The sequence below is a fragment of the Symphodus melops genome (assembly GCF_947650265.1).
Source record: "Symphodus melops genome assembly, chromosome: 15".
NCBI classification, from domain to species: domain Eukaryota; kingdom Metazoa; phylum Chordata; class Actinopteri; order Labriformes; family Labridae; genus Symphodus; species Symphodus melops.
In genome coordinates, this window is record NC_136705.1 from 6,619,332 (window position 1) to 6,645,642 (window position 26,311).

General features: G+C 40.3%; 1 protein-coding gene across 2 annotated transcripts in view; it reads left to right on the forward strand.

The window, feature by feature from the left end:
• The first annotated feature begins 1,810 nt into the window (after positions 1–1,810).
• Positions 1,811–26,311, forward strand: part of LOC306836367 (spectrin beta chain, non-erythrocytic 1-like) — a 74,321-nt gene continuing 49,820 nt past the window's right edge. Inside the window, exon 1 of one of the 2 annotated variants that reach the window (XM_079363387.1) lies at positions 1,811–2,123. In XM_079363387.1, coding sequence (XP_079219513.1) covers positions 1,976–2,123 — 148 coding nt within the window. In that variant the 5' untranslated portion in view covers positions 1,811–1,975. Of the gene's footprint in view, positions 2,124–11,512; positions 12,587–26,311 lie in introns of those variants that run through there. The other variant, XM_079363386.1, reaches the window with a different exon arrangement.

Consider the following 26,311-nt stretch of genomic DNA (forward strand, 5'->3'; position numbering starts at 1 on the left):
CTCTAAAGTGGTCCTAATGTCTCATCTCTCTGTCACGGTCATGTAAACTCTTATTTGACAACGATGTTTTGGAGAGGACAGACCACGTGTATGGAGTCCACGATGTCTCACTGCCTGCCTGTGTGCTGTTTGTGCTACGCTGTCTTTGTGCAGAGTCATGGTGCCGTTTGCTGACTGCAGGATCCAAACAGACGGTTGCTGCTGAGTCGTGCTGCTGATGTGCTGTTCTCTGTTTACCTGCTCGGTCGGTTCAGACTGGTTCAGCGGCAGCAAACACAAAGTCTGCAGTTAAACGAATCAAACATGAATGACATTATAGTTACTACACTTTATAGTGTGTGTGATCGTTTGGGGAGAAATAAAAAGGACTAATGACACCTTTTTAAGAACATACGTTCCGAGCATTGTTATATCCCATCACATTTATATTTGATGAGATGATTATTGAAATTCTCACCAAATGATTCAATCTGTTTATCCAGACTTCAATCAGTCTTTGTCACCTGTCAGCCTTTAGCTTGGTACAGGTCAGTACACATCTGTCCTCACTGCATCAGGAAATTCAGTTACTGCACTAAAGGTTTCCACCTGCTGGATGTTTGATAACAGCTGAAGCATATACGCATATCAGGCCTTACCTGTATGCAGTGCAGGACATTACACTGTGTTAGTGTTCTACAATTCACGAGTATTGACCATAAATAGATCGATAATTTTACTGTATGTGTTATGAACATTTAGAATGATGACGCATGACATGAACGTCTGTGATTCAGTTATGCAACATTCAATCTTTGCCTGTCTATGTTCTGTTCAATCTGAATAACCTTCAAATAGATACATTAAGGTAATGAAAGTGTTCTGCTCCTAAAGCCTCAGCTCCTTTAGGGGAGTGTTTTGGTTGTCAGATCTTGCAGTAACATATGATGACCAGAGGGAGGCGGCATTAAGTCAGTTTAGGAATAATGTCAATGCAGATCAGGAACTGACTCCAACAACCTGCAGCCTATAACGGAGCAGAGTGCTGGTCACGTGACGTCCACAACCGTGCAGGGCAGGCTGTTCCTGAACACTTCAACTGTTTACATGGTGTCCTTTCAGTTTTTGAACAGGTTTGCAGTTTCTTAAACTAACAGTACACAAAAACACGTCTTTAATATAACCAATGCAGCGGGTGAAGTTTAAACACAAGAACGTTAGGTTTTATTTTCAACAAATGAAGTTATTCTGCAGTCCTTTGAGAGAAACTTGTGCTATATGTTATATCATATCATAGCAACGTGTCTGCCTTGATCACCCTTCTAATAACATTTTCCCCAGAATTTGACTATTTGCCGGTGTCTAATACTCTGCTTTGAAGCTCATGTCTGATGGAGATGGTCCGTTGCAAACCTGCTTACACGTACCTCACATGCAGAATTTGTAAACAGGCTTTTCTCATGTCACCATGATTGTTATATTATCAAGAGGTTCATATTTGTTTGTGTAAATAGAAATGTTTGTTTCAACTGACTGACAAACAAGATAATGGTTCTGAATTGTATTTAGGGAACATGTGCTGTCATATGTGAAGGTGTCACCTTAAGGGGCTAAGGTGTTCTTTAATGAGAAAGAACATTGACCTGTTTTTAGCTCAAAAAGCATCACTATGAGCAAGTCAAACAAGTCAGTGTTTTAAACTGAAAAGAGACTGAATGGTATAGGATGATTAATGTTTGCTTCCAGTAAGGATTCTATAAAATGATGAATAATGTTTGAGCTAGAATTCACAGGCATTCCTCTAACTCTGCTCTCCTTGTGTTTGAATCTATGCAGGTTTTGGACGAGCTTCTCGGCCTGCTATTCAGAGCCGGTCTGAGAGTGTGTGAGGGTGTGTGTTTGAGGGTCCTGTCGCCAACGGCAGCAGGCAGCAGGTGGAAGGACTTGGGGGCAGCAGCAGCGACGGCGGTGGGGGCGTAGTCGCAGCCAGGTCAAGATGACGTCGGTGGCGGCGGAGTTTGAACACATGGAGATCCAGCAGCAGTTCAGCGATGGCGTCAACAACCGCTGGGACGCCGACGACTGGGACAACGAGAACAGCTCGGCCCGTCTGTTTGAGCGCTCGCGCATCAAAGCCCTTGCAGGTAAGAAGACTGAAGCATGGATGTTTGAATTTCAGGTTGCTCTCTCGTCTCTCACAATGGTTAGAGATTCCTCTGAGCTGACTTGTACAGATTTTTGGTGTCTGTTGGTTTTCCTTGGAATAATTCGATAGACTTGAGGTAATGGCTTTCATCAGGCTGTAATCTGCTTCTATCATCAAGTCAAATAAAGATGTTTAACAACTACATTTTTAATCATAGGTTCATTTAGCCCTAAATTGACATTTTAGAATTTTAAATTTGATGCTTTATGTTTAAAGTTCAAAAACATCAGAGGTCAGGTGTGTTGGGTTGACTCCCAGCATGCACTGGGAACCTTGGTGATGTCATAAGATAAGATAATCCTTTATTCATCTAGCGAGCGGAGACATTTACAGTGTTACAGCAGCAAAGCAGGATAGCAGAAGAAAACGGGTATTTCATAGTGTGGCCAACTGTAGACATTTTTTTTTTAAATAGTATTGCACTGTTAAATCGGAGAAAGAAAGAAAATCTGTTTCCAGCAGTGAGAACATTTGAGTTTACCTTAAAGGCATTTACATCTTTAGTGTCAGTACTTTGTTAATCATTTCCACAATGACTCAGATCACAAAGATATAAAGACTTGTGTCAAACAGATGTTTGAGATAGAGGAAATGGAAGAAGATCGCTATACATGATTTTATTATTGATGACTCAGAGAGGGAATTTATAGTCCTCAATTGGAAAGAACCAAATCTGGATTATGGTATCAGGATCATTTAATCAGTCAAAACATTTTTATTAGTGTAGCAAAAAAGAAATCAAAAAAAAAAATTGTTGTCTCAGGTCATGAGAAAAAAAGTGTCAGCAGTCTTTAGTTATTTACAGAGACACAACATTAATCCACCATTAGCAGCATTTGGCTAAATGTGTAACAAGTGTATGGCAAGGGCAAACTTCCTTTCAACAAGCTGAAACCTCAAGGACACTCAGACTCCTCTGTGAACAGCCATCTGCCGTGACTGTCGGGCTGAGAAGGTGGGCCAGACACACAGACAGAGAGAGAGAAAAGGATAAGGACAAATAAACAGAGCTACATCAACAACAACTAACACGTGTTTTTCATAGAAGCCTGGATAAGTTGAACCTTAGACTTGTGACGTACGGTTGTGAGTAGTTGTTTCTTTGGGTTGTCTTCATCCTGTGTGTTTTTGTGTCGTGAGAGTCTGAAGGTTTCATAAGCCATGAGGTCATACAGTTAGTGTCAACACAGCAAACAATGAACCCTCAAAACACAAGCTACATTACATTTCTCCTTCTTGAAACAGTAAACATCACGATAGAGAATGAAAATGAAAGTTGGCACACAGCTTTGCTTCCATCTGTCATCTTGAATTTGTGTTTATAAGGTCGTGAATAGTCTGGTTTGGAAAACATACTGATTTGTCCTCCTTCCAGATGTTAGCTTCATTTTTGAGGCTAACGCCCTGCAGACCGTTCCCACTCCATCACACCTGTTAATAATCCGAGTTAACGAGTGCTAACGAGGCTTATTAACGAGCTTCAGCCTAGAGGACTTTAAACACCTCTGGCTCCTGTTACTCTTTTCACTGCTCGTGTCTGGGAACCTGATTACATCAACAGCCTTGATTTTACACTCACACTCATTAAAGTGTAAAGAGATGTTGGTCAGACCTCTGACTGCCCTCAAGTCAAGGACCCCATAGAAATACTCTGCGTTTATTGTTTTTATATATTGAAAAAGAACATAAAAGCATCATATGATTTATTTGCTGTATCATTCATATTTATAATGATTTAAGAAATTATTCAATTAAGTCTAAAACTAATAAGAATCATTCATTGTAAAAAAGTTTTCTTTTTTTAATTCAAATTTTACTTGTTGAATATTTAGAACTTAGTTTATGTGTTATAAGATGATCATCTGCTGTCAAGTTTCTGTTCCTTAATAACACTGTCATAAAGTTATGTAATACTATTAATATTCATGTTTTGTTCTCAACTAAACAATGAAGAGTTTTTATGATTGTGGTCTTCATAGTGCAGATTATATGCACTTGCATGCCTTGATGTGTAAGTGTGTCAGCTTGTGTCTCACAGTAACTCTACCTCGCACTCCACATGCTGTTTTTACCCTGATGGCCGACTGCTTCAGTAGTGTCCCACTTCACTAAATAATTCACACCAGTGTTAAATATGCACAAGAAGGTTGATGGTGTGTGTGTATCAGAGTGGGTTTGTAAATGTAAGGGGGCGGAGCAAATGTTTTCTTATGCGGTAGTTCAGCTGTAGGAAGAAAGAATCCGTTGTGATATTTAATGAAATATTACCTTGATCATACTTTTTGAATAGATCATGTGCATTGAAACTTGTGTTTGGCTGTACATGGGTAGCACATTTCAGTCAGTTTTGTTAATCTATAGTTGAACACATTAACAATCAATTCTTGAGTTATACAAAAAACACGTCTTTTTCTCACTTTGTTTTATTGAAATCATCATAGCAGCACAATAGTTAAGTGTCGCTTGCGACACTGCAGAAAACACTCGAGTGACCGCTTAATTTTTGCCTCACTTTTCTTGGTACCACCTCTTCCTTTTAATCTTAACAGTCATTTTTTTGTAATTTGCAAAGATGAAGGACACACTCTTTACACCCGTATAAAATGGTATTACATGTGACGGCAGGTGAAATTGTAAACAAAACAGATTGATGGATAATACGATTTAATTCTTAACTGTGATTAATTGATTAATCATGAACATCTCTCATTTGCACTAGAGAGCATGCGAGTCAGGTTTTTGAGAACACACTGTCAGCGTGTCAGCTTTATAGGACCTTCAGTGCTTTAATGTTCAGGGTTTGTTGACACTTTGGCGATGAAGTTTCTGTGATAAAATCATAGATCATAGTGACTGTTGTTGTACTGGAGGATTCTTAATGCCTCGTGCATGTAAGCAGGATGGATTCAGACACATCATTGAAGCTACATGTTTACTAAAATTGATTGTAAGCTTTTAAAGGCAGGAGTCACAGTAAAAGTTTAAAAGGTTTTGCATGCGTACCAAATAAAGAACATATTCTCTCTTTTTTTTTCTGTTTCTAGCTTTTATTTAGGGGTGTGTCGTTGACTATCAGCCTCTCGCTCTCTGATGTTGTCAGCATGAACCACGTCTGATTGAGCAGTCTGAGTTCTTCTTCTCTTTCCTCCTCTTTGCACCCTCTTCCTGTTGCTGCTGAGCTCAGCAGGCTGGAGGATGTGTGGGGTGATGACATTGAATCAGCACTGTATGTGATACAGGGTCTGTGTGCGTCTGTGTGTGTGTGTGTGTGTGCGCGTGTCTGTGTGTGTGTGTGTGTGCGAGTGTCCTTGTCCTCTCTCTTTTCATTACAAATAGTCGTCTTCTTTGTCTCTGCTGTAAATCATTTGAATACCAGATCGATTTGTATTCACAGTTATAAAGTGGACAAAACAAGACATTTAAGGATTTCATCAATTAACACTTTTGATACTTAATACAATTTATAAAAAAAGAGGAAAATAATCAATAAGTGATTAAAAAAAGAGTTTATTTGCTTTATTTGTGAGCAGGTCCAAACACTGACTGAAGTGCAGAGTTTCAGTCATTCAAACCGTCATGAGTTCACCTGAAAACTGATGCTGAGACCGACAACCTGTGTGTGTGTCTGTGTGTGTGCATTTGTGTGTACATGTGTTGTTAAAGCCAAGTGTGTTACGCCTCCATATGATACTGTATGCTGGGAAACACAAAACCATTGGTCACCATGGAAACGCAGACAGATCTGCTTACACTGAAGGCAGAGACAGAAGGTGTGTGTGTGTGTGTGTGTGTGTGTGTGTGTGTGTGTGTGTGTGTGTGTGTGTGTGTGTGTGTGTGTGTGTGTGTGTGTGTGTGTGTGTGTGTGTGTGTGTGTGTGTGTGTGTGTGTGTGTGTGTGTGTGTGTGTGTGTGTGTGTGTGTGTGTGTGTGTGTGTGTGTGTGTGTGTGTTTTCTGTGTGGGTGTCGTTTAGACGTGAATGTCATTAAAATTATGACAAATCAAACTGCAGTCATAGAAGGTCACACCACAGACATCTATCTTTACATGCAGTCCAAATGATTCTGTATGTTATTTGCAGTATGTTGTTTTAGCACAGAGTTTGATGTGTTTGGTCTTTTTTCCTTTGATTTTCAGTATTAAGTCATCTGTTAGTAAGACGTACCCGTCCTGACAGTGTTCGATCGGGCCTCTTGTGACCCTGAGCTCTTTCTGGTAACTTGGCTCATTTTCAGTGTTCAGAGCAGCTCAGAATAACCAGGACGGGATGTTTAGTGGGAGGAGGAAAAGGCTGTGAAGGCCGGCTTCTCCTATCAATCACACCAACATGTTTCCAATACTGATTTGATATGAGGCAGATTTGTAGGCGTGACAGCTAAATCTATCATCAAATCAGTTTTTTTGTACACTTGTGTAATTTGAACAAAAGCCTATGTACAAGACAGAGCTACACTAAAAGTTAGTCTGACTCAAGCCTACTGTAGAGACTGCCAAAGACCACGACTGAAAGTGGGAGTCAGAAATACTCCCATCAGTTTACACCTTCAACTATTATTTTTACATTTGTGGTCATGTCATTGTCAAGAATTAACTTTTTTTTTCTTTTTTTTTTTTAAGTCTGCTTTCAGGTTTTCTGTCTTTCATCTTGTTTAAGCTATTCTAATATTTAGTTGTTGAAAGATTCTGTGTGGACTTTTTTGCTTGTTATGGACCAAACTAAAATGAATAATGACGCCTGTTTAATAACTAGAAATGCAAACTAAACCATCAACAAAAGGATTTTACTTTTACTTTGCGTGGAAAAAAGCAGCCAACCTGAAAGTTCATCACAGGAGCTTTAAGCTTTTTATAACACACATAACAACTGCTGCTAATTTCCCGGAATGTACCAGAAACCAGTGGCTTGAATGGAGATTAATCGTGTGTAATTAAGTGTATCATTAGTATTATATTTTTAAATTAGAGTGTATAAATCAATAACAGCAACATTTTGACTTTTAAAGTCACGGCGACTCAGTCAGCCGCTCAATAATTAGAACCAGGAATAGTCCAGGTTACCCACAGAGAGAAACACACACACACACACACACACACACAGGGAGAGTAGTGTGTGTGAGTGTCTCACATCCTGTTCAGAGGACCAGATGGTGGTATGCTGGGAATGTTGGTGTGTCTCTTTTTTTAAATGTGTTGGTGGTTTAAAAAAAAACAAAAAACATCAGAGAAAGTGAAAGTCCTCTTTTACATTCCTATCTTGACTAAATGTTCTTTTTTCCCAACCAGCTTTTCTTTTTGTATTTCTTCGACACGGGTCATTTCCCTCTTTCAGCTAGCTTATTTTCCTGCTTCAGAAAAGACGATTTCTTCTTCTTCTTCTTCTTCTTTTTGGTTATCTTTGTAGTTTTTTTCATGTGTTCCTTTTTTCTTTCTGAAGAAAAGTCAGGAACCTGAGATGTGACTAATTGAGCTTTATTTTTAAAATTCCTTTTTTAAAAATGAAGTGTCACAGCAGCTGAAGTTACTTACACAAAAATGCTATTGTCCTATTAGGTAATAATATTAGTACAAAAGAAATAATGAAAAGTAAACAAACAATATTCCAATATAAATAAAGTAACCTGGGAAATGCAACGTTTGTTCAGACAATTTTTTTTATTTTTTTAAAGCAGCTCCCTTCCTACAGTGTACAGGAGAAAGTCCCTGACCACCTATAATGAGTCTGACTGGCCAACGTTGGCTCCGTTGTTTGCTGCTCTGACCTCACAGGAATGTCTTTGTGTGGTCAGGAGGGTGAGTCTGCATGTCGGTGTGAAATTCACCACTGCAGTGACACAAGTTTGAACCCTGAAAACACACAGTTTGTTGTAAGATGTTGTCACTGGTTGGCTTCAGTTACTTTCAGATAAACAAATCTTGATGGAAAAAAAACCTTGTTTTTTATTAGCAGCAGCTTTTGACCCAGTAAAGCGACCTAGCCGTGTATCAGTTTGGTCCCTGAGGCGTCTGCTGTGGATTGCGAGCAGATCCAGCGGTCTGACTCTGCTCGGGTTGAATGAATGGTGAGTTTGGTTCGTTGGCGGGGCCGGCCCGAGGGGCTGAGCCACGAGGAAACCAGATGACTTCAGGAAACACGGCGTGACGCTCAGCATGCAGGCAGCACAGGACGCATTGTCATGTACAGATTGTACACAGAACATAAAGAATGATCCTGACTGTTTCTGTCAGCTGCAGAAACATGTTCGCCATCTGTTGTCTGTTTGCTGTGACCTCACACCATTGATCTCTGACCCGATGGCTGTTTATAATTCGGGTCACCTTGGGAATAATGGTTTTAACAAATTGAGATTCATTATGAGAATCAATGGATGACCTCCTCATTGACACTGTTTTGTTTTCCTCAAGTTAGAGTGAACGTTATAATAATTTTTAACCTTCCTTTTATAAATATCTGCTAACAAAGACCCCTAAGTTTAACAGAAAGTTTCCCCCTTGCAGTAGTAAAAAAAACTGCAGTTCCTCGACTGTCCAATGTCGGTTGAATCCAAAGGCCAAAGGGTTAGGGTTAGAACCCATCATTTAATACCAATTTTAATAGCAGAAATGCTTGTTTTATACAACCTTTTTGATTATAACACGATTAAGAAGTTTGCCTGATTAGGCTAATTTGACTGACAGGCTGGTGCGTTTGTAGCTGTGTGCCAGCTAGGCTAGATGTTTAGCCATATCAGGTTACTTACCTTAAAATGTCTGCTATAATTGTGTTGTTTTCATCATTATGCTAGCTCGATGAATAGCTAGCCAAGTTGGATAGGCATGTTTGAAAAACGCTTGATTGATATTCATCTTTCCCCAACTCCACCTCTTTGACTTCTTCCTGATTAGCCTGCAATAAACTGAAGTCAGCATTTCCAATACACCATCATCATTTGGCTTCAAATTGGGTTTCCAAATACCAATAGGTGACTAAGACTTCGTGCATGTTTAATTCATTCTGTGATATAAAGGAAACACTCCGACACATCCTCTTTGATCATCACGTCCTCCCTCTGACTTTATGTTTGTGTTGTGTGTGAATGTGGGCAAGTGCTGGTAAAGACATTAGTGCCTTTCAGCTCAACAATCTCAACATATTTTCTTTACTTGGAGCTGCAACTATTTCAGGGTCAGATGAATATTTGTTCCGTGTATTGTCTCAGAGTCATGACCTTTGACCCTTTGCAGCTGCTTGTGTGTTCAGCCAGTTTAGGAAATGAAGATGATTTGCCTTCATTAGTTAAATCTTCCTGCGTCTCCACCTTCTTTCCAAACTTGCAGTCTTTTCCTGATGGGTTAAGTAAAGTTTTGTATGAGTGTGTGAGAGTTGTTGATAGACAGCAGGATCAAACAGGAAGTGCCGACAGGGCTCAGACAGGAAGAACATCTCCACAACAGGCTCTAATATTAGAGCTCAGATAGTCTCAGGATGTTTGGGCGTCTGTGTGTGAGCGATGAGATGGGACAATAATGCTAGAATCCTTAGCCAAACACACACACAAACACACACACTCCACCCTGCTTCCTCTTGGTAGGACTCGTCCTCTCTGCACACACAGTCTTATGTTCTCTTCATTACTTTTATTAGCATGACGGAGCAGCATAGCCGCGGTGTCAGGACAAATTGGACAAAACTGATCTGAGTATTTTCACATGACATGTCCTCTGCGTGTGTGTGTGTGTGTGTGTGGTTTGTGTTCTTCTCTCTGTTGTTTGTCCTTCAGAGTTGGTTTCCACCCTAGAGAATCAACATTTTCAGCAACACTGTACTCACTCAGAAGTTTTGTTCTCTCAAATGTGAACTCTCAGTGTGTTTGTGCACAAAGCTTTAACAGAAGGACAGAAGGAGTTTTTTTTGTTAATGTCTTGCAGATAAGGACATGACTTGCAAATATCTGAACGTTGTCGTGCATGGTATTGATTTACATGGAACATACTTTTTAAATAGTCATTGGACTTGAGCTTAAATAACACTTTTCTAATCTTTTAACATACATCTTTTCTTTCTAAACTTTTTATTGTTGGTTCTTCTGTCGTCAAGGATGGCTTGTATGGGTAGGTATGATGTATGCCAGAGTAGTGAGATTAGCCAGCTGCCAAATTGCATCACTTTAAATTGAGTATTGCAGGCTGTTAACTTTATTAAATGAGTTGCGAAAGTTGTAGTTGTATCATTTACAAGGTGTTCACCAGGAGTCAGATAATCTGCAGAGGTGACCTCTTCTCTATAGCAAAGGCAGGAGGAGATTTGAACACATACACATATTGAATAAAGCAGCTTTACGTTAGAAGCACTAACTCCCTGGTCATATTTAGTGGGGTTCAGTGGGTGGATGCTAAGCTCCAGCTTAAAAGTAGGGGGCAAAACATGTTTTAATGTCTGCTCAACGGTGAAAAATTAAAAGCTCTGATTGAAGTGTTTCCGTCTTAAAGGTGAAACATTAAACTCATGACTACTGACGGAAGAGTCTGATTTGACCCTGACCTAAATAAAAGCAAAGGAACAGTCACATCTATGTTTCAAAAGCTAAATGAGATTCTTTGGACTAAATTATAAATCGGGTCCCGTCTTTTTGTATTCACTGTTAAAGGACCATGAAATCATGATTAAATGGAGGGATGCAGGAGGAAACAAAGGGAAACTAAAGGGAGACGTTTTTGAAAACGTTCATTTATAAAATAACATTCAGGGTTTTAACCATGCAGCGTGATTTTTCTGTTTTTTTAAAACCATACACTATTAAAAGCAGTAACACTGCACTCGCATTAGGACACAATGACTCGTTCACATTAAGAAAGCTTACATTTTGCTGTCGGGCCAAAGATCTTCCTCAATATTTAATTTTTAGGGACTAATGCTAACCTGCAAGAGAACAACATGCTTATTATTAAAGCTACCCTTCCTGTTCCTCTACCCTTATCTTTCTTTTTGTATTTGCTTCACGTTTTTTGTAAACATAGTTACAGGATTTTTACAATCAAGTGGGATAAAATATGGATTAATGGGGTTCAAACTCAATTCTGCCCACATGTTCTCAGATTTACGTATTAAAAGTGCATCTTACCCCTTTTTAACATGACTGACTGATTTAGTCTTCAGTGTGATCACAGGCAGCCATCAGCTCTCCCTCTCTCTATTTGTATTTCTCTCTTGCCCGCCCCTTATGCTAAAGAGTCGATGACATCACCTCTAAAAGCAAGGCCTGTGATTGGCTGCTGGGAGGAGTAGCCGCTCCCCCCCTGGCAGTCCCTCCCCCCTCCCAGCTCTCCCTCTGTCTGAAAGGTGTTTTCAGTGTCTGTGAGCCGCCGTTGCAGCTGCTGCTGCTGCATGCTGGAGGACAAACCCACGCTTTCATTCCCTACCTCCCTCCATCTCCTCCTCTTTCTCCTGCACTCCTGCTCTCAGTGCAGCGCTCTCTGCTCCACGTTTTCATTGTGCTGCCTCCCCAGTTGGAGGATGGGTGGATTCCTGAGCGGAGGGGATGTGTGATAATTGAAGACACTGACAGATGGATGGATGGGGAGCAAACAGAAGCATGATGCTGCCACCGCCTACGTCGCGGTGCGTCTGCTGAGCCAGCAATTTCTGCCTCAACACTGGTGAGACAAGAAAGAGAGAGCGAGGGACAGTGAGGTTCATCTCCTATGTCACTTGCCCTCCGTTGCTCTCGTTTGCTCCCTTGCTTTGTCTCTATTGAGATTTGCAGCTAAATCTGGGATTATTTCTCTAACAATTAAGAAGTCAGAGTGCATTTGAAACCCAGGTTTATCATTTCAGTTAACTTTATCCTCTCAGAGCTCATCTGTGCTTCTTGGAACTTGTTTTATGCTCTTGTTTACTGAGCTTTCTTCGACTGGACTCTGTTGGATATCCTGTTGGATTATTCTCGGTGGAGCTTTTTGGCTGCTGCGAAGTTCATTCTCTTGAAAGCCTAAGTTGATCCTCCTGGACTTGACCTTAAACTGTTGAAACTCGAGCAGCAAACTCAAACTCTGGTTTCTTCTCATCAAGACTATTAGAATCAACGGGAACCTCCCTTGAAACTTTTACATTTCCTCGTTGAGTCCAAATGCCTCTTTGGACTCGTCTCGTCTAGAATTTTCACCACCCTCTCTGGAGTTTCATCATGGAGCTTCAGAGTGCCACCAGCAGCCTCCCTGGCCCTCTTTCCCCCGGCCCTCTCTCTCCCACCATGGACTATGCTGACCCTCTGTCCCCGTCCTCGGGAGGAGGGCCGTCTCACGGCAGTCCCATCCGGGGTTCGAGCCCCAGCCTCAGCCCCATCAGGTGTCCCAGCCCTGGCCCTGGTTTCTCAGGTCAGGCTGCCTTCAACTACAACCAGCTGGAAGGAAGGTTTAAACAGCTTCAAGGTAAGATTGAAGAATACCTCAGGAAAACTGTAAGAATATCCCAAAAAAGGATTGTGACCGTGGTTTGATTTAGGGATCAATTCAATGTTAAAAGCAAAATATATATCTTGCAGCTGACAACTGATTTAATGGGAGTGAAACACAATGGAGAGCTTGGATTCCTAGAAATATTTTCTGGAGGTCCAGAGTGACGGCCAAGAAACCTTCAACAAGTCACACCAGAACATTGGCAGCATTTTGTAACTGAAGAACTGCTCTGTAGAAACGTAAAGCTTTTAGACAAATCGCAGCTGGTTTATTCTGGTGACAAAAAGGCGCTTACGTTTTGTTTAAGCCATCCTGTATGTGCTCCCAAAACAATTAAATCACTTGAAGAATCACATACATCTGATATGAGCTAAGACAAGTTGATCTGGGCTTCAAATCTCTCCAGAGATCATCTTAACTTGTCATGTTTCCCTGATGTGTGTAATGTGATCATAAGTGGGTTTCAAATGTTAAATCAATGCAGTGTTTTAATCACTGTCCTTGCATGAGTTCAGCAGCTTCGACCTTATCTTAGTATCAGAGCCCCACCCTGATCCACCTTCATGCAGTCCCACCTAATAAAGGTGGTCAGCAGGTTCGCTGGGTATTTGGTGCCTTGCTGACTGGCAGCTCGAGGGGCTCAGTTGAGAGATGACGTGAATGTTTCTCCGTCTACTGACACACCCAAATATCCTCACAAAGTTGTGATCTGACCAGAGACCCTTCAGCCTCCTGGGTGTTGGCTGTTAGTCATTTTTTCATGCTACATTTCTTGGGAATGAGGCATGCTTTAGTCCGTAATCAAGAGCAGATCAAGAGCATGATCTGTGCATTCGTCAGGAATCCTAGAAACTCAATCTGATATCTTGTTTTGGATTTAAAACTGGATATGGAAGGGCACAAATTCCAAGAGCAGGAAAAGGGCTTTGAATCCTTCTTTGACTCAAAATGTGTGCATTTCTGACTGATCAACTTCTCTCTGTTGCTCTAAGCTAGTTTTGATAATGAATGAAGAGTCCCTTGTTTTCACAAGTGCTAAGAATCTCTGTGTAGGATCTTTATCCACTGGACCTTGCACCTGATCAAAGATCATGCCTAAAGCTTATATACAGCATACAAGGTTTAGTGCCAGGACTTTTATGAAGGACAAACCCAGGCTGAATTTAGCTGAAGGTTAATGGAGCCGATTTACTGTTTGCAGCCTCATCGATATTTTGATTCCCAGAACCCCTCAGTGGTGTCCCTCATGTCTAAAAGTGTCTCTCTGGCTCGAGGCCAAGCGAAGGTGGTCTCAGCAGGTGGTTTGTGGTGCCGTAAGCTTTAATTAATTTGATTCGGAAGAAGTAACGTGGCTTTGAGTGAATTTGTGTGGCTGTCAGCACCTCAGACACTTTCGTTCATATATCATGTTCCCTTCAGAATTTCCCATGCGCTAAAAAGAGAATTAAGTAAATGCAAAACTTTAGAATAAACCTCTGTTGTCTGATTCAATAAGAGCATTCATTAAAAGATCTAAAGCAGAGGAGTGATTGGTAGATATAGAAATGTGTGATCGAAGGTCTTGTGAGTTTTGACTTTAGTTTCCGTGTTGTTTGAGGAAGGGCACGTTATCTAGTTTGTTATCTTTAAAGAACATTAAGCCATCTGTTTTATAGCTTAGACTTAGGTGTGTTTAGTGTTGTTTTGCAGTAATAGAAAGCTAGACTTACTACAGCACAAACTGTATAGGAGGTAGAAATGACTTTAAAAAGTCATAAGTACAACACTGTTGTGATTCTTTTCAGCTGCGTAAGTATGAAACAGCTTTTGTTGTCCCTTAGATGGATACACTGTAATTAGTATTTGGAGAAGATTAACATTGAAACGTTGACTTGTTGGTCCGCCATGTAAACTTGTTATTATTGGAATCAATGAAAACGTCAAAAAGACATAAAAGCTATAGTTTAATATTGAGGTGTAGAAGAAAACCATGTTATATTTATGAAGTCACAGATAAAATATTTCACATTAGTTACAAAGAGTAATTCCTGGATTATCCAATACGAAAGATACCAGAAGGTGATGTACTATTATTACATTACCCAGACGTTAGCACAAATGACGCTCAGCTTTAAACACAACTTACAGCTTACAACTCAAACCATATTGGAAAGATTGGTATTTGAAGTGAATGTTCAATTCCTAAAGCTAATAGCTAGAAATTTTCAGTCAGAAAGATGGTTTCAGAAGTTTACTCTGAAACTTCTATTCACCATTTACAGGCTTTTCAATTTGCCCTGACAGATTGTTTGACGTTTAGTGTTTTTGCCTTTTTGTTTTTGAGACAAACGTGCCAACTTTGGAGAAACGCGTCTTAATGAAACATTTTATCCCTTCAAGCCTTTTACTTCTTAGAGCAGCTAACCACAGACACATAACTGTGTCTTAGGGTGTCTTTATGAGGATATCATTTCATGCCCCTGTGTCATGTAGCTCAGGTGGTTCAGAGCAGCCACTCGTAACCTAAATGACTGTTGGTTCAATTCCCAGCGGGGAAATAAATATGGACACAGTCAGTGATTATTGCACTGCAAAGAGATTAAGATGTGAGAGGGTGGAGACAGAAAAAGAATAGAGCAGCACTTCCTTCTCGTTAGGAGTATTGAGTGACTGTCCCCCGTTTGAAATCAGGCAATTACATAGGAAGCAAGTCATCAAATTACCTCCAGAAGAGACTCATGGGAGACCTTTATACAGAAAAGACTGAATGATCAGATAAAACAGTCAGAATTGCAGCCACGGATGGTTTTCTGTGCTTTTTTATAATTGCCTATAATTGCTAAATTGTTATTTTTTACAGACTTTGTTGTCGCGCAAAACACACTAAATACTCATAGGAACTTTTTCAGGACCTGATATGGTGGAAACCAAAGCCTGCTAACCTTAGTAATAGTGTACATTCTTTGTAGTTTACTCATAGTGAGGGTTTAAGAAACATAACTAAGGAGGGTTTGGAATAGCTAGAATGAAATTACTCCACAGCAACAATCAAGTGATGAGTCCTTAGAAAGATAACGAGAGACAGAGGCCCTTGGATGGATGTATGGATGGATTGGTTGATTGGCTGATCAGTTAATTGGATGGAAGGACGGACGGACGGATGGATGGATGGATAGCCATAAATATGAAAGACACATTAGTAAAGGCTATAGATTGATGATGTGCACATGGATCGAATGATTGATAGAAAATTGTGTAAAAGTATAGGTAACATTCAAAGGGATAAATGGATGGATTGATGGAAAAAAAAAACAAGACAATTGCAAGATAGAGGGATTGAATGACGAACAGATGAATGATGAAGGGACGATAGGCAACTATACAGATTTAGAGAGTTTTGAATAAAGATAGAAGTGTATATGACATATAGATAAGACAAAGATGGTTAGTAAGTTGGATAGGTTGTGGGGGATCATGATCAGACTTTATATATTTATTTTCAAAGTACACCCTGATTTGCATTTTTAGATTATACATGAAAAACCAGGTTGTTTTTTCTTAACTGCCCTTATTTAACTCTATACACAAAAGTTTGTTTACTGATGTAAATCAACAGCTAATATTCGGTTCATGTCTGTGTCGGTCTTTCCTATAGATTGGAGCGTCCAATCCTTTGTTTTAAAATATGCTGTGGGCGGAGCTTCATCCCTTTTACAATCATATTATAGATTATGACAGTTTAAGGGTGTAACATACTGATAAATCAATAATTGATGGACAGTTAACTCACGCTAACCTTTATGTAAGATCAAATCACGCGAAACACACGCAGCCATGCTTTCAAAACAAAACCATCATCCCTCTGTGCTCCCATCATCCCCCTCTTTTCCCGTGCTCTTCTGATCCAGCCAATCAGCAGACATCTTGGTGGTTTGGGAGCCCCTGAGCGCTACGTGTGTTTCAATTGTGTGTGTGTGTGTGTGTGTGTGTGTGTGTGTGTGTGTGTGTGTGTGTGTGTGTGTGTGTGTGTGTGTGTGTGTGTGTGTGTGTGTGTGTGTGTGTGTGTGTGTGTGTGTGTGTGTGTGTGTGTGTGTGTGTGTGTGTGTGTGTGTGTGTGTGTGTGTGTGTGTGTGTGTGTGTGTGTGTGAGGTGGGGGTGAGGATTAACAGAGGGAAGGGGGTGTGTCTAACATGGTCTGGAAGGCACAAAAATGTCCAAACCACATTTTCATCCCTCCTTTTTTTTTTGTCTCTATCTGTCCATCCATAAGGTGTTAATCCACCCCTCTGTCCTTTCTGTTCTCTTCTCCTCTTTCTCCTCCTCCTCCACCTCATCAATGTTTCATGAGGCTGTGCAGGGCGTCTGTCATTGCCCCGATCACTCCTTGCTCCCTGGTTTTTCCCCGCCCCTCCCTCCACCCTCTTAGTGAAATTAAAAGGAGGCTTCAGCTGTCTGGTCGTGATAAAACTCACACAAAGGCGAGAGGAGGAATACTTCTCGTCTCCAAATGCTCCCTCATCAGTGTCGAGTTCTGAGCAAGAGGAGCCTGATCTCCTCTGCAGCCTCTACAATCATGAGATGAATTTCTTCTCTCACATCTGATTAAGAAAGCATTTAACATGTACACAACCACAACATATAGACAGACAATAAACAACCTCTCTGTATATTATAGTTTAATTGTCCAGAGGCATCTTACATGGGAGACATACAAAGGAAAAGACACATTGTAGCAACTTTTGTCTAACACTGAGTTTGTCTTAAGACTACTATGTACTTTAGGTAGTTCTTAATAATGTGGATGAACATTTGGTGCTGAATTGATTTTGATTACTCACTCGTTAAAATGAATTATTGACAGTAATGCAGACTTCAAACAGCAAGAACAGTCTGCTTAATTTCCAGTCAGTGTTTTGGTGTGTTATCACTGTGTTAAACTGTTTAAAAGTGTGGCTTTCACAAATGTGTAAACTGAGCTGAGGGCTGAGTTATCTGTTGTTTTCAAGGTCCTGCCGGTTATCGAGAATGTATTTGGTCCTTTAAGAAACATTATTTCCATCTTGCGCACAGAAAAATGAAAAAATCGTTTGATGTTTTAAGGTCACATTGAATTCCCTTAAAGTTGTCAACATGGTAACAATTTAAAAAGACACCCTGACCTGAGGTGAAGCAGTATCAGTTACAGAGAGAGGGAGAAAGAGAGAATAGAGTTATTGTTAAGTTTCTGAGGCGAAGGTGACATGAGTGAGTGTTAGAGGAAGGAGTGTGTGTTTTCATACTGAGTGTGTGTGACCGTCTGAGAAAGAACATGGAAACCACTCTGTGTGTGTGTGTGTGTGTGTGTGTGTGTACGCGCATGTGATATCACTTCTACTTCTGCGTCTTGGTCCACACACAGATCTGCAGCATGAAAGGAGCCTTTCTTTGATTGAAATGCGCTACTGAGCATGCTCACGGCAGCAGAGAGGGGGGCGGAGCAAGTCCATGCCAAAAGACAGAAACACGTCATAAAGTCAAAAACTAAAAATAAATGAATGAAATCAGTTTGTTTGAGGGCGTGTTTCAGCTGTATTGGGTGAATCTATTTGATTAGTTATTTTAAGAAAAGGAGAGGTTCACTCAAACCACAAGCCGCTGAGATCACATCTGCAGTTAAAACTGTTTATTATTAGGTTTCCATGTGGTTTACTGAACTCCTATCCACAAACTGTTAGTTGTCTGTTGATTAAAAAGCAGTGTGTCTGAGATGTTATTTTCCCCTACTCACAGAAGCAGTTACACAACAGAGTTGTCTATTTAACATTACGTACAAACTAAACAAAAACTGCCCACTGCTGATATCATGTGTTGAAGTCTTGTTTATGACTACAGCTAGATAAATTGTACCGCATTGGCTCACTTGCTCCTCAGGTTCTGAGTGTCTAACGAGGGAAACAGAAAAGCCTCGTCTGACTCTTGTCATGAACAAGTCTAATGATGTTTCCATCTATGTTTTTGGCTTCAACAGATAATAAACGTCAAAGAGAGTGCTGCACAATATACAGAAATCTACAATATTGTGAAGACTTGTAATAACATATGGAAACATATTTACAACTTCCTAACTTCCATTCTTTTTGATTCTTTTTATGTTTCCTGTGTTTGGAAAACTTTGTCTCCACATATTCCTGAACCACCTCTCTTCTAACCTACAGTAGGACGTCATCAACCTGACATCAACCAGTTTGAGGGTATTGACTAGATAGGGTTTCATCTGAGTCGTTAAATGTCTACACGCTCAGTGTAAATGCAAAATATGTGATTTTAATTTTTTCACATTTTAGGAAATCCTTGTGTGTGTGTGGTCTTATCACTGTAACAACAAAGATGCTGTTTATTGTGCAGAGTACTAAAATGTTTTTTTTTTTTTTTTAAATTGTTGTGTTCTGCATATGCATATATTTCTCCAGACTTAAGACAGCCAGCTTGAAACAGGAACAATCCTTGACCCATGCAAAGTGCGGTCAGAGTAAACGTCGTAGCAGCTCAAAGTGCAACAAAAAAAACGGTGTAGTCTTCCTCTCCGGTCACGAGTCTTTTAAATACTGATATCCAAGAAGACTTCCTAATTATGTTAGAAAGGAATGTGATGTCATTAGTGTCTTCATTTGCTTCTTAATCAGATATTTGTCTGATAACTCTCTCCCTCGTAGAGCTGTCCTGCTAAGCTGCCAATGTTCATGCATGCACACTGTGTGAATTTATTTTTTGGGTAAATATATCAACGGCCTTATCGAGACACTTTCCCGACCCAACAGGTGCTTTACTCAAAAAAGTCTCCGAACGCTGACGGGCCTTCCTCATGATCGTGGCGTACAAATGAACTCTGTGAAACAGGAAAGGATTTATTAGATTATGATATATGTCTATAACGCTCTGACACTGTTTCATTAGCGTTACAGTGACACACACACAGAAATGTAAGTCATTCAGCAGCGAGTAGCCTCTGCAAGTGAAGTTAACACAGACACTGTAATGAAGAAAAGCTGATTTATATGGACAGCAGTTAGTTTCCTGCTGGCTGACAGCAGAAAGAAAGAGACAGATCTGTAAGTCAGCCCATGTTTCCTCTCCGACAGCGATGCTGAAAAGCTGTTTGTGTGCTGATGAGTTCAGAAAACAGCAGCATGAAGGGAAAGGCGGAGGAAGGAGGCGGCCATGGAGTCTTTATGAAAGTGTCAGAGAGGGAAGGAAACGGCAGGGCACCAAAACACATGCACACTCCAGCACACATACATTTACCAGTTATGTGTTCGGTCCTTTGAGATTGAATTCAAGTATTAGATTTTAAAATGAGATGATCTGAAATGTTCGGCCTGGGCAGATGAGACGTTCAGATTTGAGCTTTGACTGTTCAGGAAACTTGAGTGTGCGTGTGTCGTGGGTGTGTGAATGCATCAGATTGTTCGGTAGAGTCATCTTTTCAAAGTGTCTTTTTCTCAAGGATATAAACATACAACGTTGTAATCAGTGAAAAACAAAAACAGGCTGCAGCAGTGTTTCAGTGTCAACTCCTGGCAGGTCAGAGAGACTGCTGTTTGGGATTAAACTTGAGCCCAGGTCCTTTTGTTTGGTGCAGTCCTTTTATTAGAATCATGGTTATTCTAACTTTATGTGACATCATGAGGAGAAGGAAGTCAATTCACTTTAAACACATAGGACTCATGGGTTATTTACACGCTTACAAAGTGAACAGACAGACATGAAACACATTTGAAGATGAATTGCTTCACACCATTCATTGAATATCTTTTTTTTTTTTCATCGGACATAAACATCCTTAGGTCTTTGAAATCCCATGATTACTGCAGACGTTACCCGTGAACTGTCAGTTCTTTAAGTTTAACTCAATAGAAATATTATCAAGTAAAAGCAGTGTGTACCAGAGACGAGCGAAGTGCCATTATCTGACTCTGAGTAGTTAGTTACGTCCAAACAGAAAGGGGTCGGTTTTTTCACAAGTGAAGTCATGATTTTTATATATATATATATAATATGTAATAGTATTAGTATGAGGCTAAATCCCCAGACAGTATCTGTCTCTGTATTTATAAGTAATCATTTTGTTTTATTAATGCTTTGCGTTATAACTTTTTGAAAAGGAAGGACATTGTTAACTTGAGATAACTTTTAATTTGTCTCATGTGAACAAATGCAAGTTGGATTTGTGTGCTTTCTAGCATTTGACTGACCTTAGGTGATTTATAATGTCCAGTCAGATATATATTTATATGTCCTTGTTACGTCTTTATTTAGCAGAAACTTTTTGTCCAATGCAGCGTACATCTGTGAGCAAGTACAACACGATCACAGGCCATGCACAGGGTGTACAGATAAAGATTTTGTCTTATCATCCTCGTCAACATAATCAGAAGTATCAATACCATGAAGTGCATAAGTGCTCATGAAGTTGTTCTCTTCGTTTTGAAGAGGTGTCTCGTCTCCCTGCCTGAAAAGTTCTGGATCAGGGGACGAAAATGAAAGTTTAGCAATCAGAGACCTCACACACTCTTATGGGGGCAATTCAAATAAATACTTCTGAATCCCTGAGACCTGACTGTTTAAATACGTTCAGAAACATTTCTGTCTGAGAAAACATACAGCCTCAGTCAGTTAAACAGGCTGATAATCAGTCAGCCAGTCAGTGTGTTCTCAATAGTCCTGTGTGTGTCTGATTTTGGCTGCAGCAGTTTCTCTGTGTCTCATTCACATCCATTCACTTACACTCTGCTCTCATATTTCACATGATGACAGAGGTCAGTGTGACTGGGTGATGGTCTGACAGACTCAGTATTGTGGCCCGTGATTGGTTGTAAGGAGACGTCAGTCTCCTGCTGTCTGTCTGCAGGATGTAGAATTTCTCTGCTTAGCAGCAGAAACATGATGCGGCTCTTTTTTCTAAGGTTCTGTTCACCATCCTGCTCATCAGGAGCAATTTCAGCTCATTTTCAGTCATTTAACACATTTTAAGGGTTTGCCTAAATTATAGTTCTGTTGGGACTGAAGTTGTTTTGATGAAGCTGAAAATCTCTAAATCCTCTCCAAACCTTTCTGCTAAAGCAGATCCACTCTGACAGCCCTTCTTCACATATATTATACTAAACATGGACATACTTCTTTTTTTAAACCATCAAAGAAACCAAGAATGCAGCTTGTTCTTACTTTAAGTCACAACAACAACGATCCCCTCCGTCACTGTTCACGTCAGCCAACATGTGCTGCTATATGTCTGACATTTAGATTGAACTTCCTTTCAATTTTCAATCAAAATGTAATATGTATCTGACTCATTATTTAAACCGAGCTTTTTCATGAACTTTGGATGAAGTCTTGTCAATCACAAATCTTTGGAACGCACGTCCATGTTGACCATAAAGTTTGATTTCAGTGTTGTTTCAGTTTTGCGTCCTCTCTGGAAATTTAAATTTGAATAATACACATCATCTCGTCAAATCTTTGCCAATATGCACATTACCTTTAGTCTATGAGATGTCACCTGATCTTGTTTTGTGTAACAAGAGGTCCATGTATGATGTTTATTTGAAATAAAAAAAGATTGTTGTACTTCTATGTGGGTCTACAGCACAGAAAAGTACAGATGAATTATCGATATAACATTCTTCAAGTTAAATCAAGGATAACGATACAATTCAGTTGATGTAGTAGAGGTCAGGGTCCATGAACTAAGAACAAATACATATTTTTTTAGCTCACTTCGACACAAGTGAAGCAATGCTATATACATTTTTTTTACATAAACACAGAGAAGCTCCCAATACGGGCTCAGTGAATGACTGAAACTGTACTGTTTACAGTACATTTAACTACAGAGAATAATGATTAATAGCTGAGTAAACAATGAAGCAAATAATACGGCCCCCAACCCTCACACACACACACACACACACACACAATAGGGTAATAATGTGGCCTCTCTGCTCCTCTAGTGGGAGATCAGGAATGCTGGAATCCTGGAATTGTGAAACTTGAATTGTGTATTTTGATAAGGTTATATGATCGTGTGTGTGTGTGTGTGTGTGTGTGTGTGTGTGTGTGTGTGTGTGTGTGTGTGTGTGTGTGTGTGTGTGTGTGTGTGTGTGTGTGTGTGTGTGTGTGTGTGTGTGTGTGTGTGTGTGTGTGTGTGTGTGTGTGTGTGTGTGTGTGTGTGTGTGTGTGTGTTTGTGCGTGTTTGGTTAATGTCATGCGATCCGCCGTGTATGGACCCAACTGGCTTGGATGTGGAAACACACCACAGACATGGGAGACTGAACAGAGGTCCGTGTGTGTGTGTGTCTGTGTGTGTAGGGGTTAGACAGGCCGAACATATCAAACATCTGTTTCCACTAACAGACACACAGAGCCTACAGTCTTGGCTCTCCTTATCCTCCTCCTCTCCCTCCCTCTGACTCTCCTGTTGGACAGAGGACATTTTTGTGTCAGTGTGTCACTCTCACCTGGATTTATTTTATCCTCAAAGCTAAGTGGAAACGAGAGTTATTCTGCGATGGATCTTTTCATTTTTGATAGTATTGACAAGTAAGAGTGGGAATCACCGGATAACTCATGAGATCGCACAATATATGATGTGTGTTACCCGCGATAACGCTCGTGTCTTGATAAAGTCATTTAAAATGAAACATTGCAAGACCACCACATAATGACACATCTCTATACATCACTTAAAGAAGAATTTAAAATGCCCTTAAGAGGTCCAGCTTGGTTTTAGTTTAACCTCTCATTATTCTTCATCTATAAGCTTATTTTCTCTGCTTTCTTCTTCTTCTCCTTTATCTCCTTTATGATGTTGACTTCTCTTCTCTGTTTGCCTTCCCATTACCTTTGTTTCTATCAGAGTCCCTCAGCAATATTTTCCATCTCCTCCTCGAAGTTCCCAAGTTCACTCAGAAGCCAGATGAGATATACGAAACATAGAACACGCCTAAGATAATAATACATATATATACATTATTATAGGCGTGTTCTTCGTTTGCCCAAGGGTCTCCTCCCTGTTGGACTAACCGACGACTCTCCAAAGGATTAAGAAGCCTCATGTGTACTGATAAGATGCCCAAAAACACATTAATTCCTTTAGAAGGAGGAGTATGAGGAGCACTCCTTCTATCCTCCACAGACACTCTGCAGAGGAAAGTCATTTTGGCTGCTTGACTCCGTGAACTCATTCTTTCATCCTTTCCCAAAGTGTGTAACCTCAGATGAGTTTTTTTAAAAACACATCTGCTGCTAACTTACAAATGTTTCCCTCTCCATCACAACAATCTTCCCACTTAACGTTTGTTAAAAAAACAACAACAACCCTATTCTTCTCTCACTCTTCACTTTGGATGGTAAAGCATGAACAGCACGTGTTACAGATGATGTCAGCTCTAGAAGATTCATGGAAGTTCTTTTCGCGATCAGCCAAACTTACATCAAGAACCATGTCACCTCTGCAGACTGATGTCTTGTAGATTTTGTTTTGCAACAGACCAACAGAGATCTTTTAAACCTGTCCAGACCTTGAAGGTGCCCTCAGTTGTGTCAAAGGCTTGGCTGAACATTACTGTATATGTACACCTAAATGTACTCTACTGGTTATTGGATCAACATGGCTTAAACCTTATCACAGCATCTTTAGACAAAAAAATCATGGGATTTTCCAATTAGTTGTACGAGATGCTTTATAGTACAGTAGTGTTTTACCTAGAGTTGACGGCTGTGGCCCAGTTGATAGAGTTAGCCGTCTCTGGCTGAAAGTTCAATCCCCAGCTCCTGCAGCGACATGTTCGATGTGTCCTTGTGGGTTTCTCCTGCTGCTCTGTGAGAGGCGTAGACGTGTGTATAAATGAGAGATTACCTTACACTGATGGACACTCTTCTACACTGTTTGAATAGGTGTGAATGGGTCGGTGTGATCTGCGGTCAAAAGACCAGAAAAGCACTTTCCATTTAAAGTAGGTGGTGACCAGCTGAAAACTAAATTAAGGTGCTGCAAACATCTTTACTCTGGGATCTTCTTCCCCCTCGTTTACACCGTTTTAAGTTCAGTGTACAGCAGGAGGTGAGAAACCACACAGGTTTGTTTATGACTCCAACCAAAAAACACTTTCTTTTAACAAGCAGCGTCTTTACTGCCACGAGTGTGAGAAATAATGAACAACGTGCTGTTTCTGTCATAGTGAAGACACGTCGTCTGAAGTCATCTGTAGAAGTTAGTTATGCTTTAACCGTTTCCTCACCCATCCTATTATGACTAATATGTGGTTGTGTGTAAAACTCTCTCACTCACTCACTCACTCACTCACTCACTCACACACACACACACACACACACACACACACACACACACACACACACACACACACACACATAGAATAAAACTAAAGGTGCATCCTACTATTTCACGGATTAATTCCTGCCCTGAATCAAATCATTGGCCCGAGTGTATCTTTGATGGCGTGTATATATGTGCATGTCAGTCATCATAGCTGTGGTCTGATACATTTGGCCAACATGTCATTTTTAGTGTTATGAACCCCCAGTTAAAGCCGTCAGACCTTCTGGACTGCATATGAGTCCCGCCTCCCACTGATTGGTTGACTGCACCCCCTTTGATGACCCTGACCTTTGCCCTAATCTATAAATGAAAGACGCTGATTGGTGGAGCTGGCTTGGTCACAGCTGTGTTGTGGAACTGCCTGCAGGCTTTTGGTTTGGGACAAAAAATAAATAATTTTCTCGTTTGCTGAAGCGAAAACAAAAGGAATTGTTCTTCCTTTTCATCATGTTCACACTTTTGAATTACACAGCTAATTGTTTCTTTTCTACCTGTGTTATAACTTCTGCCTGCACTCCTTTCCTTTCTCTTCTTCTGTTTCTTTCTTCTATTCTTCTCTTTCCTTGTTTTATTACTCCTGCCCCTTTCTTGCTATTCAATTTCCTTCAACATGTCGTTTCCTTTTCCGAGTGTTTTTTTCCCCTCCATTACTCTCTTCCTTGTCATTTACTTTGATTTCCTATGTTTTAGTTTTTCTTTCCTGCCCTCTTCTGCCTTTCCCACTCTTTGTTTCTTGGTGTTTATGATTGAAGTTGTTCTTTTTTTCATTTCTCACTATATCCTACCTTTCCTATTAAATCTTTATTCTCAGATTTCTGCATTTAAAAAAAAGATCAGAGTTTTCTCTTTCTTTTTGTTTTTGGTGGGTTGTCTATATGTTTGTGTAAATTAACAATTATGTGTATTCACAAAAGAAGAACACGTGCATGCCTCTGCTTGTGTGTTTGTGTGTGTGTACTGAAACTCTCCATGAACTCTGTTTTGAACTCTTGTCATATCACATATTTTACTTCCCATGATGCATTACAATTGTTCTCTGTGTTTCTGTGATTAATGAGAGTGATACATTCACACAGTGATACGAGGAATGATGCTCGTCACATGATGTTTTCGCCCTGCATTCTCCTCTACTGTGTGTGTGTGTGTGTGTGTGTGTGTGTGCATGTTGATTTTTTCTTTCCCTGTGGAGAAGAAGAAGGCCACACCCCGTCTGGCCTTTGTGTGTGCGTGTGCGTGTGGGCTCAGGTTAAGGTCATCCCCTACATTTAATGTGTGTATCTGTGTGTATGACTGTTTTTGACCCAGAGAGAGAGAGAGAGCGAGCATCCATCAATACATCACTGTCT